The 14285-nt window shown below is 51.1% G+C and overlaps 1 protein-coding gene across 1 annotated transcript in view; it reads left to right on the top strand.

The window, feature by feature from the left end:
• Positions 1–13411, top strand: part of BSG (basigin (Ok blood group)) — a 38171-nt gene extending 24760 nt beyond the window's left edge. Inside the window, exons 4-9 of the mRNA XM_083484056.1 lie at positions 214–302; positions 2493–2629; positions 4556–4832; positions 8126–8150; positions 9242–9311; positions 12546–13411. Of these exons, the coding sequence (XP_083340182.1) occupies positions 214–302; positions 2493–2629; positions 4556–4832; positions 8126–8150; positions 9242–9299 (586 nt within the window). The 3' untranslated portion in view covers positions 9300–9311; positions 12546–13411. The remainder of the gene's footprint in view (positions 1–213; positions 303–2492; positions 2630–4555; positions 4833–8125; positions 8151–9241; positions 9312–12545) is intronic.
• The last annotated feature ends 874 nt before the right edge of the window (positions 13412–14285 follow it).

The following is a 14285-nucleotide window of genomic DNA, read 5'->3' as shown; positions in this document are numbered from 1 at the left end:
AGGTCTGACCAGAGCAGAATACAGTGGCACTATTACTTCCCTTGGTCTAGATGCTATACTCCTATTGATGCAGCCCAGAATTGCATTGGCTTTTTTAGCTGCTGCGTCACACTGTTGGCTCATGTCAAGTTTGTGGTTGTGTTCTCATGCAGCGATAACTGGGGTGTGCTCTGCTCGTCTTGCTGCTGACCTGCTTTGTTTCATTCGTTCCAGAATCCCAAAAGTGGACCACGACACCTCAGGGGAGTACCACTGCATCTTCGAAACCGTTCCCCTTTCCAAAGCAACTGTGTACGTGAAAGGTGAGCTCTGCGGGGGAACCCGAACACTCGTCCTGCTTCTGCCTTCTCCAGCTGCTGTTGTATCATTGCTAAACGTGGGCCAAAGGATTTTTTTCTTTTACATGGGCACTTTTGCTGGTGGTTGACCTGCTCCTGCTCCTCTCAGCTTTCTGTCCATGTCAAGAAGCATACCTGCTTGCCCTTGTTCTTTGGGCACTGATAGAGGTGCCCGAGGGTTGTGTCCAACATTCCCTCTGCTCAGAGTAGACCCACTGGGATTCATGGGCACGGCTACTCTTAGGGAAGGGACGCGGGTGGCGCTGTGGGTTAAACCACAGAGCCTAGGACTTGCCGATCAGAAGGTCAGCGGTTCGAATCCCCGCCATGGGGTGATCTCCCATTGCTCGGTCCCAGCTCCTGCCAACCTAGCAGTTCGAAAGCATGTCAAGTGCAAGTAGATAAATAGGTACCACTGCGGCGGGAAGGTAAACGGCGTTTCTGTGCGCTGCTCTGGTTCGCCAGAAGCGGCTTAGTCCTGCTGGCCACATGACCCGGAAGCTGCACGCCGGCTCCCTCAGCCAGTAAAGCGAGATGAGCGCCGCAACCCCAGAGTCATCCGCGACTGGACCTAACGGTCAGGGGTCCCTTTACCTTTACTCTTAAGGAAAGGACACTAGCTCAGTGGTTTGCATGCCAAAGGCACCATGTTCAGTCCCCAAGGGCATTTTCAAGTAGGGCTGGGAGAGAATCTCTGCCTGAAACCCTGGAGGGACCACTGCCGATCAGTGTAGACATTACTGAACTAGGTAGACCGGTGGGGTGATTCACTATAAAGCAGCTTCCTCAGGCCCTTTCATTTCAGTGGGTCTGCTCTGAACATGAGCTTGTTGGACGCAATCCCTTTTTGCCTGAAGCTGTTCTACCCCGCTCGCTCCCAGAGCAACTTGCAAAGGTCAGTGGTAGTAAAGGCGGTTCTTGCCCTCAGGATTGCAGTCTTAAAATCATGTTGTTGTTGAGTCATTTAGTGGTGTCCGCCTCTTCGTGACCCCCTGGACCAGAGCACGCCAGGCCCTCCTGCCTCCCACAGTTTGGTCAAACTCATGCTGGTAGCTTCCAGAACACTGTCCCACCATCTCGTTCTCTGTCGTCCCCTTCTCCTTGTGCCCTCCATCTTTCCCAACACCAGGGTCTTTTCCAGGGAGTCTTCTCTTCTCATGAGGTGGCCAAAGTCTTGGAGCCTCAGCTTCAGGATCTGTCCTTCCAGTCAGCACTCAGGGCTGGTTTCCTTCCGAATGGAGAGGTTGGATCTTCTTGCAGTCCATGGGACTCTCAAGAGTCTCCTCCAGCACCACAATTCAAAAGCATCCATTCTTCGGCCATCAGCCTTCTTGATGGTCCAGCTCTCACTTCCGTACATCACTACTTAAAGATCATCGCTTGGTGAATTGTAGAGTTGGAAGGGACGACAAGGGTCACCTGGTCCAGCCCCCTGCAATGCAGGAATCTTTCACCCGACGGGCTCGAACCCACAACCCTGAGATTAACAGCGTCATGCTCTGTCGACTGGGCTATCTGGAAGCAGACATGGAAGGAAAGAGTGGGTGGAAGGAGGAAAGTGGGGGAAATGGTAGATTGCCTACTTTGCACACAGAAGATCCCAGGTTCAGTCCATGGCATTTAATGACTGGTGTTTCAATGTATTTTTAATCTTTTGTTGCAAGCCGCCTAGAGTGGCTGGGTAAACCCAGCCAGATGTGTTAGGTTATAAATAATAAATTATTATTATTATACTACGTGTGGCCTGGGGAGCCCAACCACCCCCCATCTGAATCCACGGCAAAGCCACTGGCCAGCCCATGTAAGCAGCACTAAATCAGAAAAACCAGCAGTCAGACTGTATGATGAGGCAGCTTCAGATGCTCCTGCAGTCTTACAAATGCACCTGTGAAAGTTAGCTTGCATCGGTTTTACTAGCCCATCTGCCTACGTTTTCACCAATACACGTCACTCGTGACCTCAATAGCTTGTCATGGGGCAGGGAGAGAGAAGGACCAGTTTGCTGAAAATCCCCTCCCTCATCGCTCATGCCAATTTTTAACTCGCTTTCATAAGCAGCCAGCTATCCTTGGCCCTTGCTGCTCACCTGTTCTCCTCGGGTACCTCATTGCCAGCTGTCCCTCATCTTGCTTGCACCCCTTTCTTCATTTGCAGTGAAGCCACACGTGTATGCCTACAAGAAGACAGAGCATGGGAACGAGGGGGACACAGGCATTCTGGTCTGCAAGAGCTCCTCGTACCCTCCTGTTACCCAGTGGAGTTGGTTCAGGGTGGTTGGAGATGTGTCCCAGGTGAGTCTCTTGGCCAAAGCAAACATTTCCCCATTCCCCATGCTCCACGGCTTCTGTTTTCCTCCCCTCTGCTAAGTAGTTCAGTGGTTCTGTGCAGCGACGGGGAGCAGACCACCCCCGCCTTCTAATTAACATGGCGGCAAATTCAAGGCAGCCTCTGTCTGCACAGGTTTCTTTTGATGCCGAGGAAGCCTTTGATCGTGTGCAGTGGGGCTTTCTGTGACCCCCACCACGCACAAACCATCTTCCCCACCCCATTTCCTCAAGTGTACCCAAGCAATAAATTGTGGCCTGTACTCGGAACTAATACAGCTGATGCCAGGAGTGAGGCAGGAGCTGCCACCATATCAGCCATGCCTTTTGACCTAGTCACTAGCATGCTTCATTAACCAGCCCACTAAAATTAAGGGTGTTGCAGTGGCCGAACGGGAATACAAGGTGGCTCTATTAGCAGATGCCACCCTGCTCTTTTTAAACAGACCCACAGTACTCCAGCCCTAAATTATGATTGTCCATTAGGCAATTTGAGCCACCTGGTATAAAATTGACCAATAGAAGCAATGACCAAACAGCAGGGACTAGTAGGCAGCCGCCACACAGACTGGCCCTTAAAGATTGATAACTTTCCATCCTTAGGTTTCCCCATAGCTAGGCAAATTGACCAAGGCATGAAAATGTGGAAGAATCACTTGCAAAAATAAATATGGACTTGGGCAGAACTGACTATAAATGTAATTAAATAAGCATAATTAAGTGAATGTTGTGCCCGTGTGTCCTTAGGGATCTCCCACTCACCATCACGCAAAACTACTTTCTTGCAAATCGGCCAGCTATTTTGATTTTGTTTTTCTGGGGGGCTGGCATGTGCTAAACTCCAGCTCCCAGTGACCAAGGGTGGCTTTAACCTCCCAAATGTAGCAAAAAACATACCTGATTGCAAAAGTTAGATACCGGCAACAGGGAGGAGGCTAGGAAATCTGTTAATGGGCATGGATGGAACGGGATAACCTAGTCCCTCTGTGGAGTTGGGCAGCAGGCTGTAAGCATCCAATAAACAACCCTTCGACATTCCAAAGCCAGACCACCCCAAGCACAGGAATTTGCAGCTAGCACCCCTTGAGAAAATTCTGTTAAACAACCAAATGTCAGAGATGAAAATATTGTAGGTAATTTTTTTAAAGGGCGTATGAGGGCGTATGATCAGAGAGAGGGGACCTGGGGGAACGGGACTCAAGACCGTACGATTATAGTAATGTGGAAAACCTTATAAGCCACAGTGTGGTTGTTTTTTAAAAAAATAAATGAGGTGATAAACAAGGAACTAACCATGACAGCAGGTCTAAGAGACACTACAACCTTCGATTATAATGCTGCCTTGTTCCACAATAGCTTTATTTAAGACCCCTCAAGGAAGGTATTCAAAGATGCTTAAAGATTTGGGAAACCGCTGCTTAAGGGGATCAGGTATTTATCCTCTAACCAGCCCCTTGATAAAATCTACAGTCAAACAATGCACATTTTGCATGCTTAAGTGGTTGCGAAGGTAGAACTTAATCCTTGAAGGGGAACTTTGGCAAACCTGCCCTCTCTTGATCTTCAAAGGTAAAATGTTGAAGTCTGGCAACAAATCTGCCCTTCTGGACTTGGGTATTGCTAGACATTTCAGCTGCAGCAAACATCTGTTAGAGACAGACCCAGTCAGGACTGTTTACTATGGTGTAAGGGGCCTGTTAGCCGACATATGTAACTCTTGCACTTCCATAACTTTTGGGTTATTGTTTCTTATGGCCACCATGAGACCCAGTGCAACTCTGAATTCACCCTGGATTGTGGATTTTGAAGAAACTTGCATTGCCGGCCCCTCGATTCAAAGCACTGCCCTAGCAGACGACACCGAACCCTTTTCCTTTCCTCCTCCTCCCCCAGCCTATCGTCAACGGCTCTGAGGACCGCTTCTTCATCAAGTCTGATGGTAACAAGACAGAGCTGCGGATCCTCTCCCTGCAGCTCGAGAAGGACCCGGGCGACTACATGTGCAACGGCACCAACGAGAAGGGCGATGGGAACGCTGTGATTAGCTTGCGGGTGCGCAGCCGCCTGGCAGCTCTGTGGCCGTTCCTGGGGATCGTGGCTGAAGTGCTGGTCCTCGTCACGATCATCTTCATCTACGAGAAGAGGAGGCAGCCCAACCAGGTCCCTGACGGTAAGTTGCCTGGGGAGGGGTCAGTGAGCCTGCTTTGGGGCACAGGAAACACATGGCTTCCTCTTCAGTGGGCTTCTTTACTTTTAAGAACTGGGTTAGGGCAGGCATAAGGGCTTCCTTTAACGTTATGGTCTGGCTCTACCCTGAATGGTTAGGTGGATTTTTTCAAATGAAAGATCCAGAGAGGATCGCTGCCTTTTTCCAGAGAGGACCTTTTTATATAAAACAACAACAACAACCCCAAAATCCAAGCTTTATACCACCTGTCCCTGGGTTCAATAAAAACACTATAGTCTGGCAACGTGAAAGCTCCCCGCCCTCAGGATAAGCCCTTAAAGGCCCAACATTCTTGCCCCTTTTCCACATTCATGCACCCTTGTTTCAGTTAGCCTTCCTTCAGAATGACCATCGTGAAAGGAAATGCCCAAAAGATAGTTTTTCTTGAGCAGCATGGCAGATGGGCATGGAGCGGTCCCGCTTTTGCGGAACAGATTCCCTGTGGCCTACCAAACCACCCCTTCCGATTCCAGTGTCCAGGCTGTGAGTGCTGTTGCTCTTACGCTGTCCGAAAACAGTAGGGGGGGCATTGGCAGGCTTTGTTGTGAGTGTGCAGGTTGGAGAAGACGCAGGGGGATGGAGAACAGACCAAAGTGGGCCACAATCTTACTCCCCCCGCCCCATTCAGAAAGAGCTGCCTAGAGAAGGGGTGGTTCTGTGAGGGAGGAAAAAGAGTCCTGGATGGGGGACAGGAAGCGTTAACAGCCACCAGAAATATTGCTACTTGAGGTTTCACCAATTCCCCTTTCTCCGAGGTCTCCTGAAACAGGCACAGAGCCGTGCAATACAACAGACTGGAGCCTTTAATTTTTATTTTTTGTCACTGCTATGGAAGTATCTGTAGTCCCTATAAAACAGCTCTGTGCATCCTATTATTGGGTGTCTGTTTCTGCAGATCTGCTATGCCTTTTTTCTCCGATGCAGATATGCCCTTTTCAGCTGCATGCCAGCACCCCCTTCCTCTGTAGTGTAGGGCTAAGAATACACTTGGCTGTTTTTCTAAACTTACCTCTGTGTTTTGCATCTGCCCCCCCCCCCCCAATATGCAGTCGCCATCTTCAGGGGTTTCGGCTCCTGAAAGCTCTGCTTTGAAATACCTGCCACGCAGAGGAGGCCCACTGGACTCCATCTCTCACCAGTCCCAGTATGGCCGGTAGCAAAGGGTAATGGGAGTTGTAGTATAGTGCCAGCACCTGGGGGCCACAAGCTCGCCGTCCACACTTTACAGTACGGATTTATGTAATGAATCTCTTGCTCCTAAAATCCTTTGTTGAGAACACAAAGCAAAAAGCTTCTTAGGGCTACATTCAGCCACAAAAGTTCACCAGGTGACATTGGGCCAATTGTCTGATCATGGAGCGGGCAAGACAGTACAAACCCCCAGTGGGGTAAAGGAGGTTTACCAAAACCTTATCTCTGGTGTGGTGTGTCCTTCCTGGCATTATCTTTGCACTCTTCCTTCCTCTTCTTCGGCTGCATGTTATCTGCTTGTGGTAAGTGGAAGAGCCAGCTCCAAGCATCGCCCTCTTCCCCATGTGTTGGTGATGGTCTTACCTGCTCTGTGTGTGTGAAAGAGAGCGAGACATCTAGCAGCCCTGTGCTAATTTCCGGTGGCAGGATTTAAAACCAGGAGCAGTGGCAGAAGCTGTGTCCCTCCCAGATGTTCCTGAACTCCACAACTCTTAACTCGCATGATCATCCCTTAACTTGAGAGTCTAGTGATATTGGGAGGGTGACAGCGTCCCTGCCCCTGTTGTGAAAAATAGGGAGACGTCTTGGCTGATAGGCATGTGGGGCTTCTCTGCCCATCAGATGGCGGCAGATGGCAGCATGGTGTCCACCTGAAAGGGTCTGTGTGTGCTCCCGCAACGCCGCCAGCAGCCATTTTCCTCTAGCTCGTAGTGCTGTTTTGTTGTGCTCTTGTGGTGGTTCGGTCCAGAAATGTGGAGACCCTTTTTGTTGTGCTTCAGCCTTCAAACAGCCTCTTTGCTTGCTCGCTCGCTTGAATGTGCTTCCCTGGTGTGGAGTCTGCAGTCTGCCACACCAGCTGAGTTGGGGAGCCTGGGAACTCAAGATTTCCCAGGTCTCCCTTTCTCTCTAAACCTTACAAAGCCCAGAATGGCCAGCCCTTGTTATATCAGCAGTAAAATGGAGGTGAACTTGAGAGAGGGGTTTTTGTCCTAAGGGGACGGAGGGAGATACCCACAGAGTTTCGTACGGTTTTAACGTTACAGGCTAGTTAAAGGGGAACTGCAGTGTTGAGGCCCTCTCCAGCAGAGATGATATGTGTGGGGGATGTCAGATCAGTGGAATCCTGTGTCACTCTTGAGAGCATGTGGACGGTTTCAGGGAACCCTTCATCACATGCGCAGAAGCACACAGGCCAGGCAGTCGCGTTGTGGGGTACACCCCGCTGCCAGGGGGTGGGTGGGAGTTGTAGTTCAAAACAGGAGGGCACCAGCTTGGTGAACGTTAGTGTGCAAGCAGTGTTAGAAACTCAGATATATATAAGCTATGGGCTCCTTACACCAAGGTTGCAGTTGCAAAACCAAATGCCTAGTTGCCATTTGGGGACAAGGCGGCTCTAAAGGCTTTGATTCTCAGTTAAACATCTGGCTAGTCCAGGTGACAATCTTGAGCTAGGTCAAGAGCTTTGAGAACTTAGAAGAAAAGTCCCTTGATCCAGGAACAGTCCACATACATATTTGGCCTATTCTCATTTTGGTAGTGGCGCCCGCCCTGTGGAACACCCTCCCATCAGATGTCAAGGAAATAAACAACTATCTGAAGCCAGTCCTGTTTAGGAAAGTTTTTAATGTTAGATGTTTTATTGTGTTTTTAATATTCTGTTGGGAGCCACCCAGAGTGGCTGGGGAAACCAAGCCAGATGGATGAGGTATAAATAAATTACTGCTTGTAGTACTACTACTGCTCAGGCTGCACAAAAAAGACATTAGGTTCCAGAAATCCATTCTGATTGTTTATTAGTGTGCGAAAATATGCCCAGATCCCCATACGGTAGAGATGTCAGGTGCCATCCTGGTACTCCGGTATCTTCCCTTGGTCGCAAGTGGCCGATAACCAGGTGCAAATTGCGCATGGCAAATTTCAGACTGTAGGTGTCTTTAGGCAGGCAGGGGGTGGTGAGTTGGGAATGCGTACGCCAATCATCCAGAACCAGCTTTCTAATCTTGTTTTTCCCTCTTTCCCCCCGTCTTGCTTCCATCTCCCTGAAGATGACGATGGAGGGTCTGCACCACTGTGAGTATCAAGGCACAGACACGTGCCCCTTCCTCCTGCCCAAACCCACCCTCTCTCTCTCATTGGTGGGAAAGGGTATTGAAAGGGGCTGAACCTCTTTAACCCTCTTGGAGGGGCTGCATAGTTCCTGGCAAAGCACACAGTTCTATTGGTTGGTTCTTCTCTCTCTCTCCATTTTTATTTCTAAACTGCTTAGTGGGGTTGGGAAAAGCAGGGGGGTGGAGAGAGGAGCTGTACTAAACAGAGATACAAAGAGCTTTATCTCTCCAAAGATCATCTAGCAAGGCCGGAAGTGTCAACTGTATGCTTGGCGTGAAAGCTGATAGCTGGGATGGCCAGTCTAGGGCAGATTTTGGGGAGAGAAGAGCCAATCCCTTCATGGGCTGCTGCCAGGTTTAATCAGCGATCTCTAAATAGGAGTCAGACCCACCAGCCCACATACAGTATTTGTTCCCTGCACTTTCCATGGGAACCTCTGCCTACCTCAGTTGCTTAGAGCATGGGTAGGCAAACTAGGGTCCGGATCTGGCCCAGTCGCCTTCTAAATCTGGCCTGCAGACAGTCCAGGAATCTATGTGTTTTTACATGAGTAGACTGTGTCCTTTGATTTAAAATGCATCTCTGGGTTATTTGTGGGGCGTAGGAATTCCTTCATATTTTCCCCCCTTCAAAATATAGTCCGGCCCTCCACAAGGTCTAAGGGACAGTGGACCGGCCCCCTGCTGAAAAAGTTTGCTGTCCCCCGGCTTAGAGCATGGTGCCAAGATTGCAGCTTTGATCCCCATATGGGACAGCCGCATATTCCCGCATTGCAGGGGATGGGACAAGATGATCCTTAGGACCCTTTCCAACTCTGCACTTCTGCAGCGGTTGCACTCCCCTTGTCTGAATCGTCCAACCAAGCTAGCCCCAAGTTCTAGTATTGGGGGAGGGTTCCTGCAGGAAAGAATGTGGGCGCCTTATATTAAGTTGGGTAGGAGGGGGCACTTGGATTTTCCTGCCTTGATGCCTTTTTGTGGCCCGTCACCACGTTCAGAGATTCCCTCTGGGTCTCACATGTCCTGTTTCTTCTCCGTTCCTCTCCCCTCCAGGAAGAGCAATGCCACAAATTATAAGGACAAGAATGTGCGCCAGAGGAACGCAAATTAAGCAGGCGGCAAGGTAGGGGTGCAATCTGGGTGGCAGGGCTGGGGGCAAGAACTTCCAAAAAGGTACCTAGCCTTTCCCAGAGATAAAAGCTCTGCTTGCTTGCTCTCTCTGGTTCTGGCTTAGGAAATGGCTCTTGCAAATTGCCTAAGCAGGGGCCTTTGTGGTGGTGCTGTGGGGGGGGGACTGGGTTTGAATCTTCACTTGGACATCACATGCACACATACCTCATAGGGTGTTTTGGGGCCTGGCACACCAGGTCAGGGGTGTTGCAAGGGGCAGAGCAAGATTACTGCCCCCATACATCACCCTGAGAAGGGCCGAGGTAGAAAGGCGGTTGATCAGTTACATGGATTAATAATTGCTTAGGGCAAGAGGGAAGGTGATCTAACACTTCATATATTGTCGGTGGTATCGTGGGCCCCCCTCAAGCCTGTCTGTCATTCCCAATTCACAGATGGGGAACTTGTGTGTTGAGCTCTATTGGCAGGGTGGGGAAGTATTATACAGCCATACCTTGGAAGTCGAACAGAATCTGTTCCAGAAATGCGTTTGATTTCCAAAACATTCGGAAACTGAAGCGTGGCTTCCGATTGGCGGCAGGAAGCTCCGGCAGCCAATCGGAACACCCGTCGGACGTTCAGGTTCCAAAAAATCCGAGTATGAAGGTGTTTGAGATCCAAGGTATAACTGTAATAACATTCTTAGTTACTGTATATACTGTATTTTTCGCTCTATAGGACGCACCCAACCACAGGATGCACCTTGTTTAGAGGGGGAGAAGAAGAAGAAGAAATTCTCCCCCTCTCTGCCCAGCGCCCCTTCAGTGAAGCGGCAGGAGGCGCTGCGCAGAGAGGGGGAGAATTTCCCCCCCTTGTTCTCCCCCTCTAAAACAAGGTGCGTTCAGTCGCCTTCAAGCAGCTACCGTATGTTTCGCTCTATAGGACGTACTTTTTCCCCTCCAAAAATTAAGGGGAAATGTGTGTGCGTCCTATAGAGCGAATGCAGGCTGCACGGCTAATCCCAAAGCCAGAACAGGGAGGCAGAGCGCTCCATCTCGCTGTTCTAGCTTGGGGATGGCTGCGCAAAGCCGCGGGGTGAAGGCACCCCGCTGCCCTCCGGGGGCTACAACGCCTGTCTCGGAAGCCTCAAGCCTTTGGAGTGCAGCGGGAACTCGTGCGCTTTCCCCCACCACCAGCCCCACAAGCTCGGGGGGCAGTGGGAAGGCGGCTCGCCACCTTTGCGCTTCTCCCCGACCTCTTTGAGGCTTTCCCCAAGGAGGGAGAAGGGACTGACTGGCCGTGTCAGTCCCTTCTCCCTCCTGGTCGAAAAGCCCGCAGTAGCCGTGCGCGGCTCCTGTGGGCTTTTGTGGGAGATGGGTGAATTCCCAGAGCTTTGGGGGGGGTGTCATATTTTTTTCCTTGATTTCCCCCTCTGAAAACTAGGTGCGCCCCATGGAGCGAAAAATACGGTACCTTGGAAGCCTGGAGAGTGAGAGGGGTCGGTGTGCACCGACCCCTCTCGCTCTCCAGGATTCAGTGAAGACCACCCGAAGCCTCTGGAGCGCTGTGGGAGTTCCCCCTGTGCTCCGGAGGCTTCGGGTTCCTTTGGGGCTGGTGGGGGGAAGTCTCCCCCCAGACCCAAAGAGCAAAGAAGCCAAAACAGCGAGCAGGACGCATCCCGCTCGCTGTCTTGGCTTCTGCCATAGCCCTGCACAATCTCTCCAACAGGGAGAGGCTGCGCGCGGCTATGGCAACAACCCCCCCCACCACCACCACCGCCTGCAAAAGCCCACAGGAGCTGTGCGCACCCTTTAAGGAGCGCGCGGCTCCTGTGGGCTTTTCTACGAGGAGCAAGAAGGGACTGACTGGCCGCGTCAGTCCCTTCTCCCTCCTGAGGAAAAGCCCACAAGAGCTGCACTGAGCTTGTGTGCGGCTTTTGGGGGCTTTTCCTCCCTGCCTCCCCCCCCGCATTCGCTCCATAGAATGCACACACATTTCCCCTTCATTTTTGGAGGGGGAAAAGTGCGTCCTATAGAGCGAAAAATACGGTACTTGAGTATAAGCCAGCTTTCAGCACATTTTTTATGCTGAAAAAGCCCCCGTCGGCTTATACTCAAGTGAGGTGGCAGCGGCGGGACGAGCGGCCCGAAAGGAGCCCTTTCTCACCGCTGGTCCCTCCGCCACCACCCGCCTCTCCCAATCGCGGCTCCTGTGCCTGCTCTTGCAAGAGGTGGAGGGACAAGCAGCGAGAAAGGAGCCCTTTTGGGCCGCTCGTCCCTCCACCGCTGCCTCTGCTGCTCCCAAGGGCAGGCACAGGAGCCACAGTTGAGAGAGGCGGGTGGTGGCGGAGGGACCAGCAGTGAGAAAGGGCCCCTCGTCCTGCCACCTCCGCCCGTCAGCGGCGGCGAAGGAGGAACGAGCAGCCCGAAAATAGCCCTTTCTGGCTACTTGTTCTTCCTCCGCCACTGCCGCCACCACCAGGTTTGTGGTGAAACTCAAAGCAGTTTAGAAAAAGAATAAAATTATGAGTTTGCTTTTACAATCAAGCGGCGTACAAATTTCACGAAATACCATTTTTTCGCTCCAGAAGACGCACTTTTTCCCTCCTAAAAAGTAAGGGGTAATGTCTGTGCGTCTTGTGGAGCGAATGCACTGGGCGGCAGAGGGATCCCTCGGCTACTGCTGCAGTCGCAAGCTGAGGGATGCCTCCGCAGCCGGAGCCATGGCTCCCGTCCTTCGCTCGCTGTGAAGCCAGCAGAGCAAGAGCCACTGCGTAGCTATCACTCTCTGCTGGCATTTCAGCGAATCGGGATGAGGGACGGACGGGAGCAAGCAAAGCGAGAGCCGCTTACATGCCTTCTCTCCTGCTTTGCACAGCTCTCATTTTGCTTGCCCATCCCTGCTCCCACCTCGCTGCAAAGCACCTGTCCCGGTGTCTCCTCCTCTTTTACAGCGAGGGATGGTCAAGCAAAGTGAGAGCTGCGCAAAAGCGGGCAAGAAGCCATGTAAGTTGCTCTCGCTTTGCTTGCTTTAAAGCAAGAAAAAGCGAGAGCCGCTTACATGCTCTGCGCAGAATTTTTTCCCCCTCTTGCTTTCCCCTTCTAAAAACTAGGTGCCTGTTATGGAGCGAAAAATACAGTAAATGAAAATTCCCTTAAAACAGTATTAAGCTATGCCTGTAGCATGCTGAAGAGTCATACACAGTGATGAACTTACCCTAATTCTACGTCGTCTTTCTCTCTTTCAGGTGACATGTCAGCTGAGCTGAGTGCTTAGGGTGTTCCTTCCAATCGTCCCATGCCATAGCACCAAGAATATCATAGCGCCCCCTCGCAAAGATCAATTCACTACACCTTTTAAGAGAAACAAAATCGTAGAGTAAAATCTTCCTCTTCTTTTCTTTTTTTTTTTAAGGAAAAAACCCCAGCCTTTTTTTTTTTTACCTATACATTAGCACATCCCTTTTTAATTTTTATTCCTTCAATGTAGTTCTCAAAATTTGAGCCTCGGGCATTGCGGGGGACAAGACAGGAGGCGTTTTTTGGGAAGGGAAGAATTTGATGGGTGAGCAGAGATCTGCCTGCCTCCCCCCCCAGCCCCAAGTTGGAGACTTATTTTCCTGGCAGCAAACCACACGGGAAGCCGATCAAAGCCACGCTTCACGATACAGTAGAGCAGGGCATCTCTCCCTTCTCCCCCTTCCTAAAATGACCCTCAGCTTTGGGGAGGACACCAGACGACCAGCTGCTGGTTTGGCCGGAGAATGCAAAAAGGCAAAAGGTTTCGCCTCCTTTTCCACCTCAGCGGCTTCTGTTAGGTCAGAAAATAGCCAGCTTGAGCCCTCACTGCCTTTTCTAAGACCCATAGGGAAGCCTCGCAAGAAACGTGCAACTGCTGAAACCACGCGTGGTCTCCTATAGCTTCTCTACCCTCTGCCCCACACGGCCACCAGCAATGGGTACCACTGCCACAACGATCCTTCCTTTTCCCAGCACCGTGGCTTCTCTAAACACCACATCCTTTTTCTTTTGGCCCCCTTTTTTGGACCCTTGTAGCTTTCTCTGCAGTGACCCGTTTCAACACTACAAAAAAAAAAAAAAAACCAGAAACAAATATTGTGTTCCATGACTGCTTTTTTAAAGGGGGGGAGAGTGCATGGGGGTGAACCAATCTCATGTTCTGTCAAACCTTGGGGCTGAGGGCATGTCACTGCTTGGAAGTTTCTCCCTTTCTGTCCTCTTAAGCTGTTGCTTGGGGGGCTAAGAGGGCTATTTGCAAGGTCTGCAGCCCCACCCAGCCACAACCTAAGTCTGCAACCCTGCAGCGTCTGAAAAGAGAGTCACACTGTCCTGTCACCCATCCTCTTCCACTTGCTGGAAACAGCTCACCTCTTTTAAGAACAAGCTGATTTTCGTCCAAATAAAGCAGATTTCCTTTTTCCGCCCACGCCCCCCCCTTTTGGTCTCTTCACCCCCTGCCGCCCCTCTGTGGATTTGCGCATTTCTCCGGCTCACCTCCCCATAAAAACACGGTAAGAGCCTAGTCCTCGTGGTGCTGGGGGAAAGGAGCCGATTTAAATTGGAAGCTGCCCTAGGCTGAGGTTACCAGGCGCCCCCGTTTCCCAGGGACAGTCCCCGGATTTACAAATCAGTCCCCATACAAAATCCACTGAAGTTGAAAAGTGTCCCCGGACTCATTGAAAAAAACTTGTTAACCTTACCCTAGGCTGAGGCAGCCCATTGGCTTGTCTAGCTCTGTTGCCTGTTCTGATTTGGGGGGGGGGTGTCCTCTCTCGCAGCCTTTCCGGGGGCGGTGAAATCCCAGGAACTGTGCCTGAGTGCAAGGCAGATGAAAGGGGTAAAAGCAGCGTGGAGCTTGCCTCCCTGACCTTAGAATGGAATTTGTCGCCAAAGGGCACACCAGGTGAGGCTTTATCCTGAGTGGATGGTGAAGATGGGGGCAGACAGGGTGGGGCAATGGCGTAGAG

The sequence above is a fragment of the Podarcis liolepis genome, assembly GCF_965112155.1.
Source record: "Podarcis liolepis genome assembly, chromosome: 18".
Lineage (NCBI taxonomy): Eukaryota > Metazoa > Chordata > Lepidosauria > Squamata > Lacertidae > Podarcis > Podarcis liolepis.
This window is presented reverse-complemented; position numbering and strand designations above follow the sequence as displayed.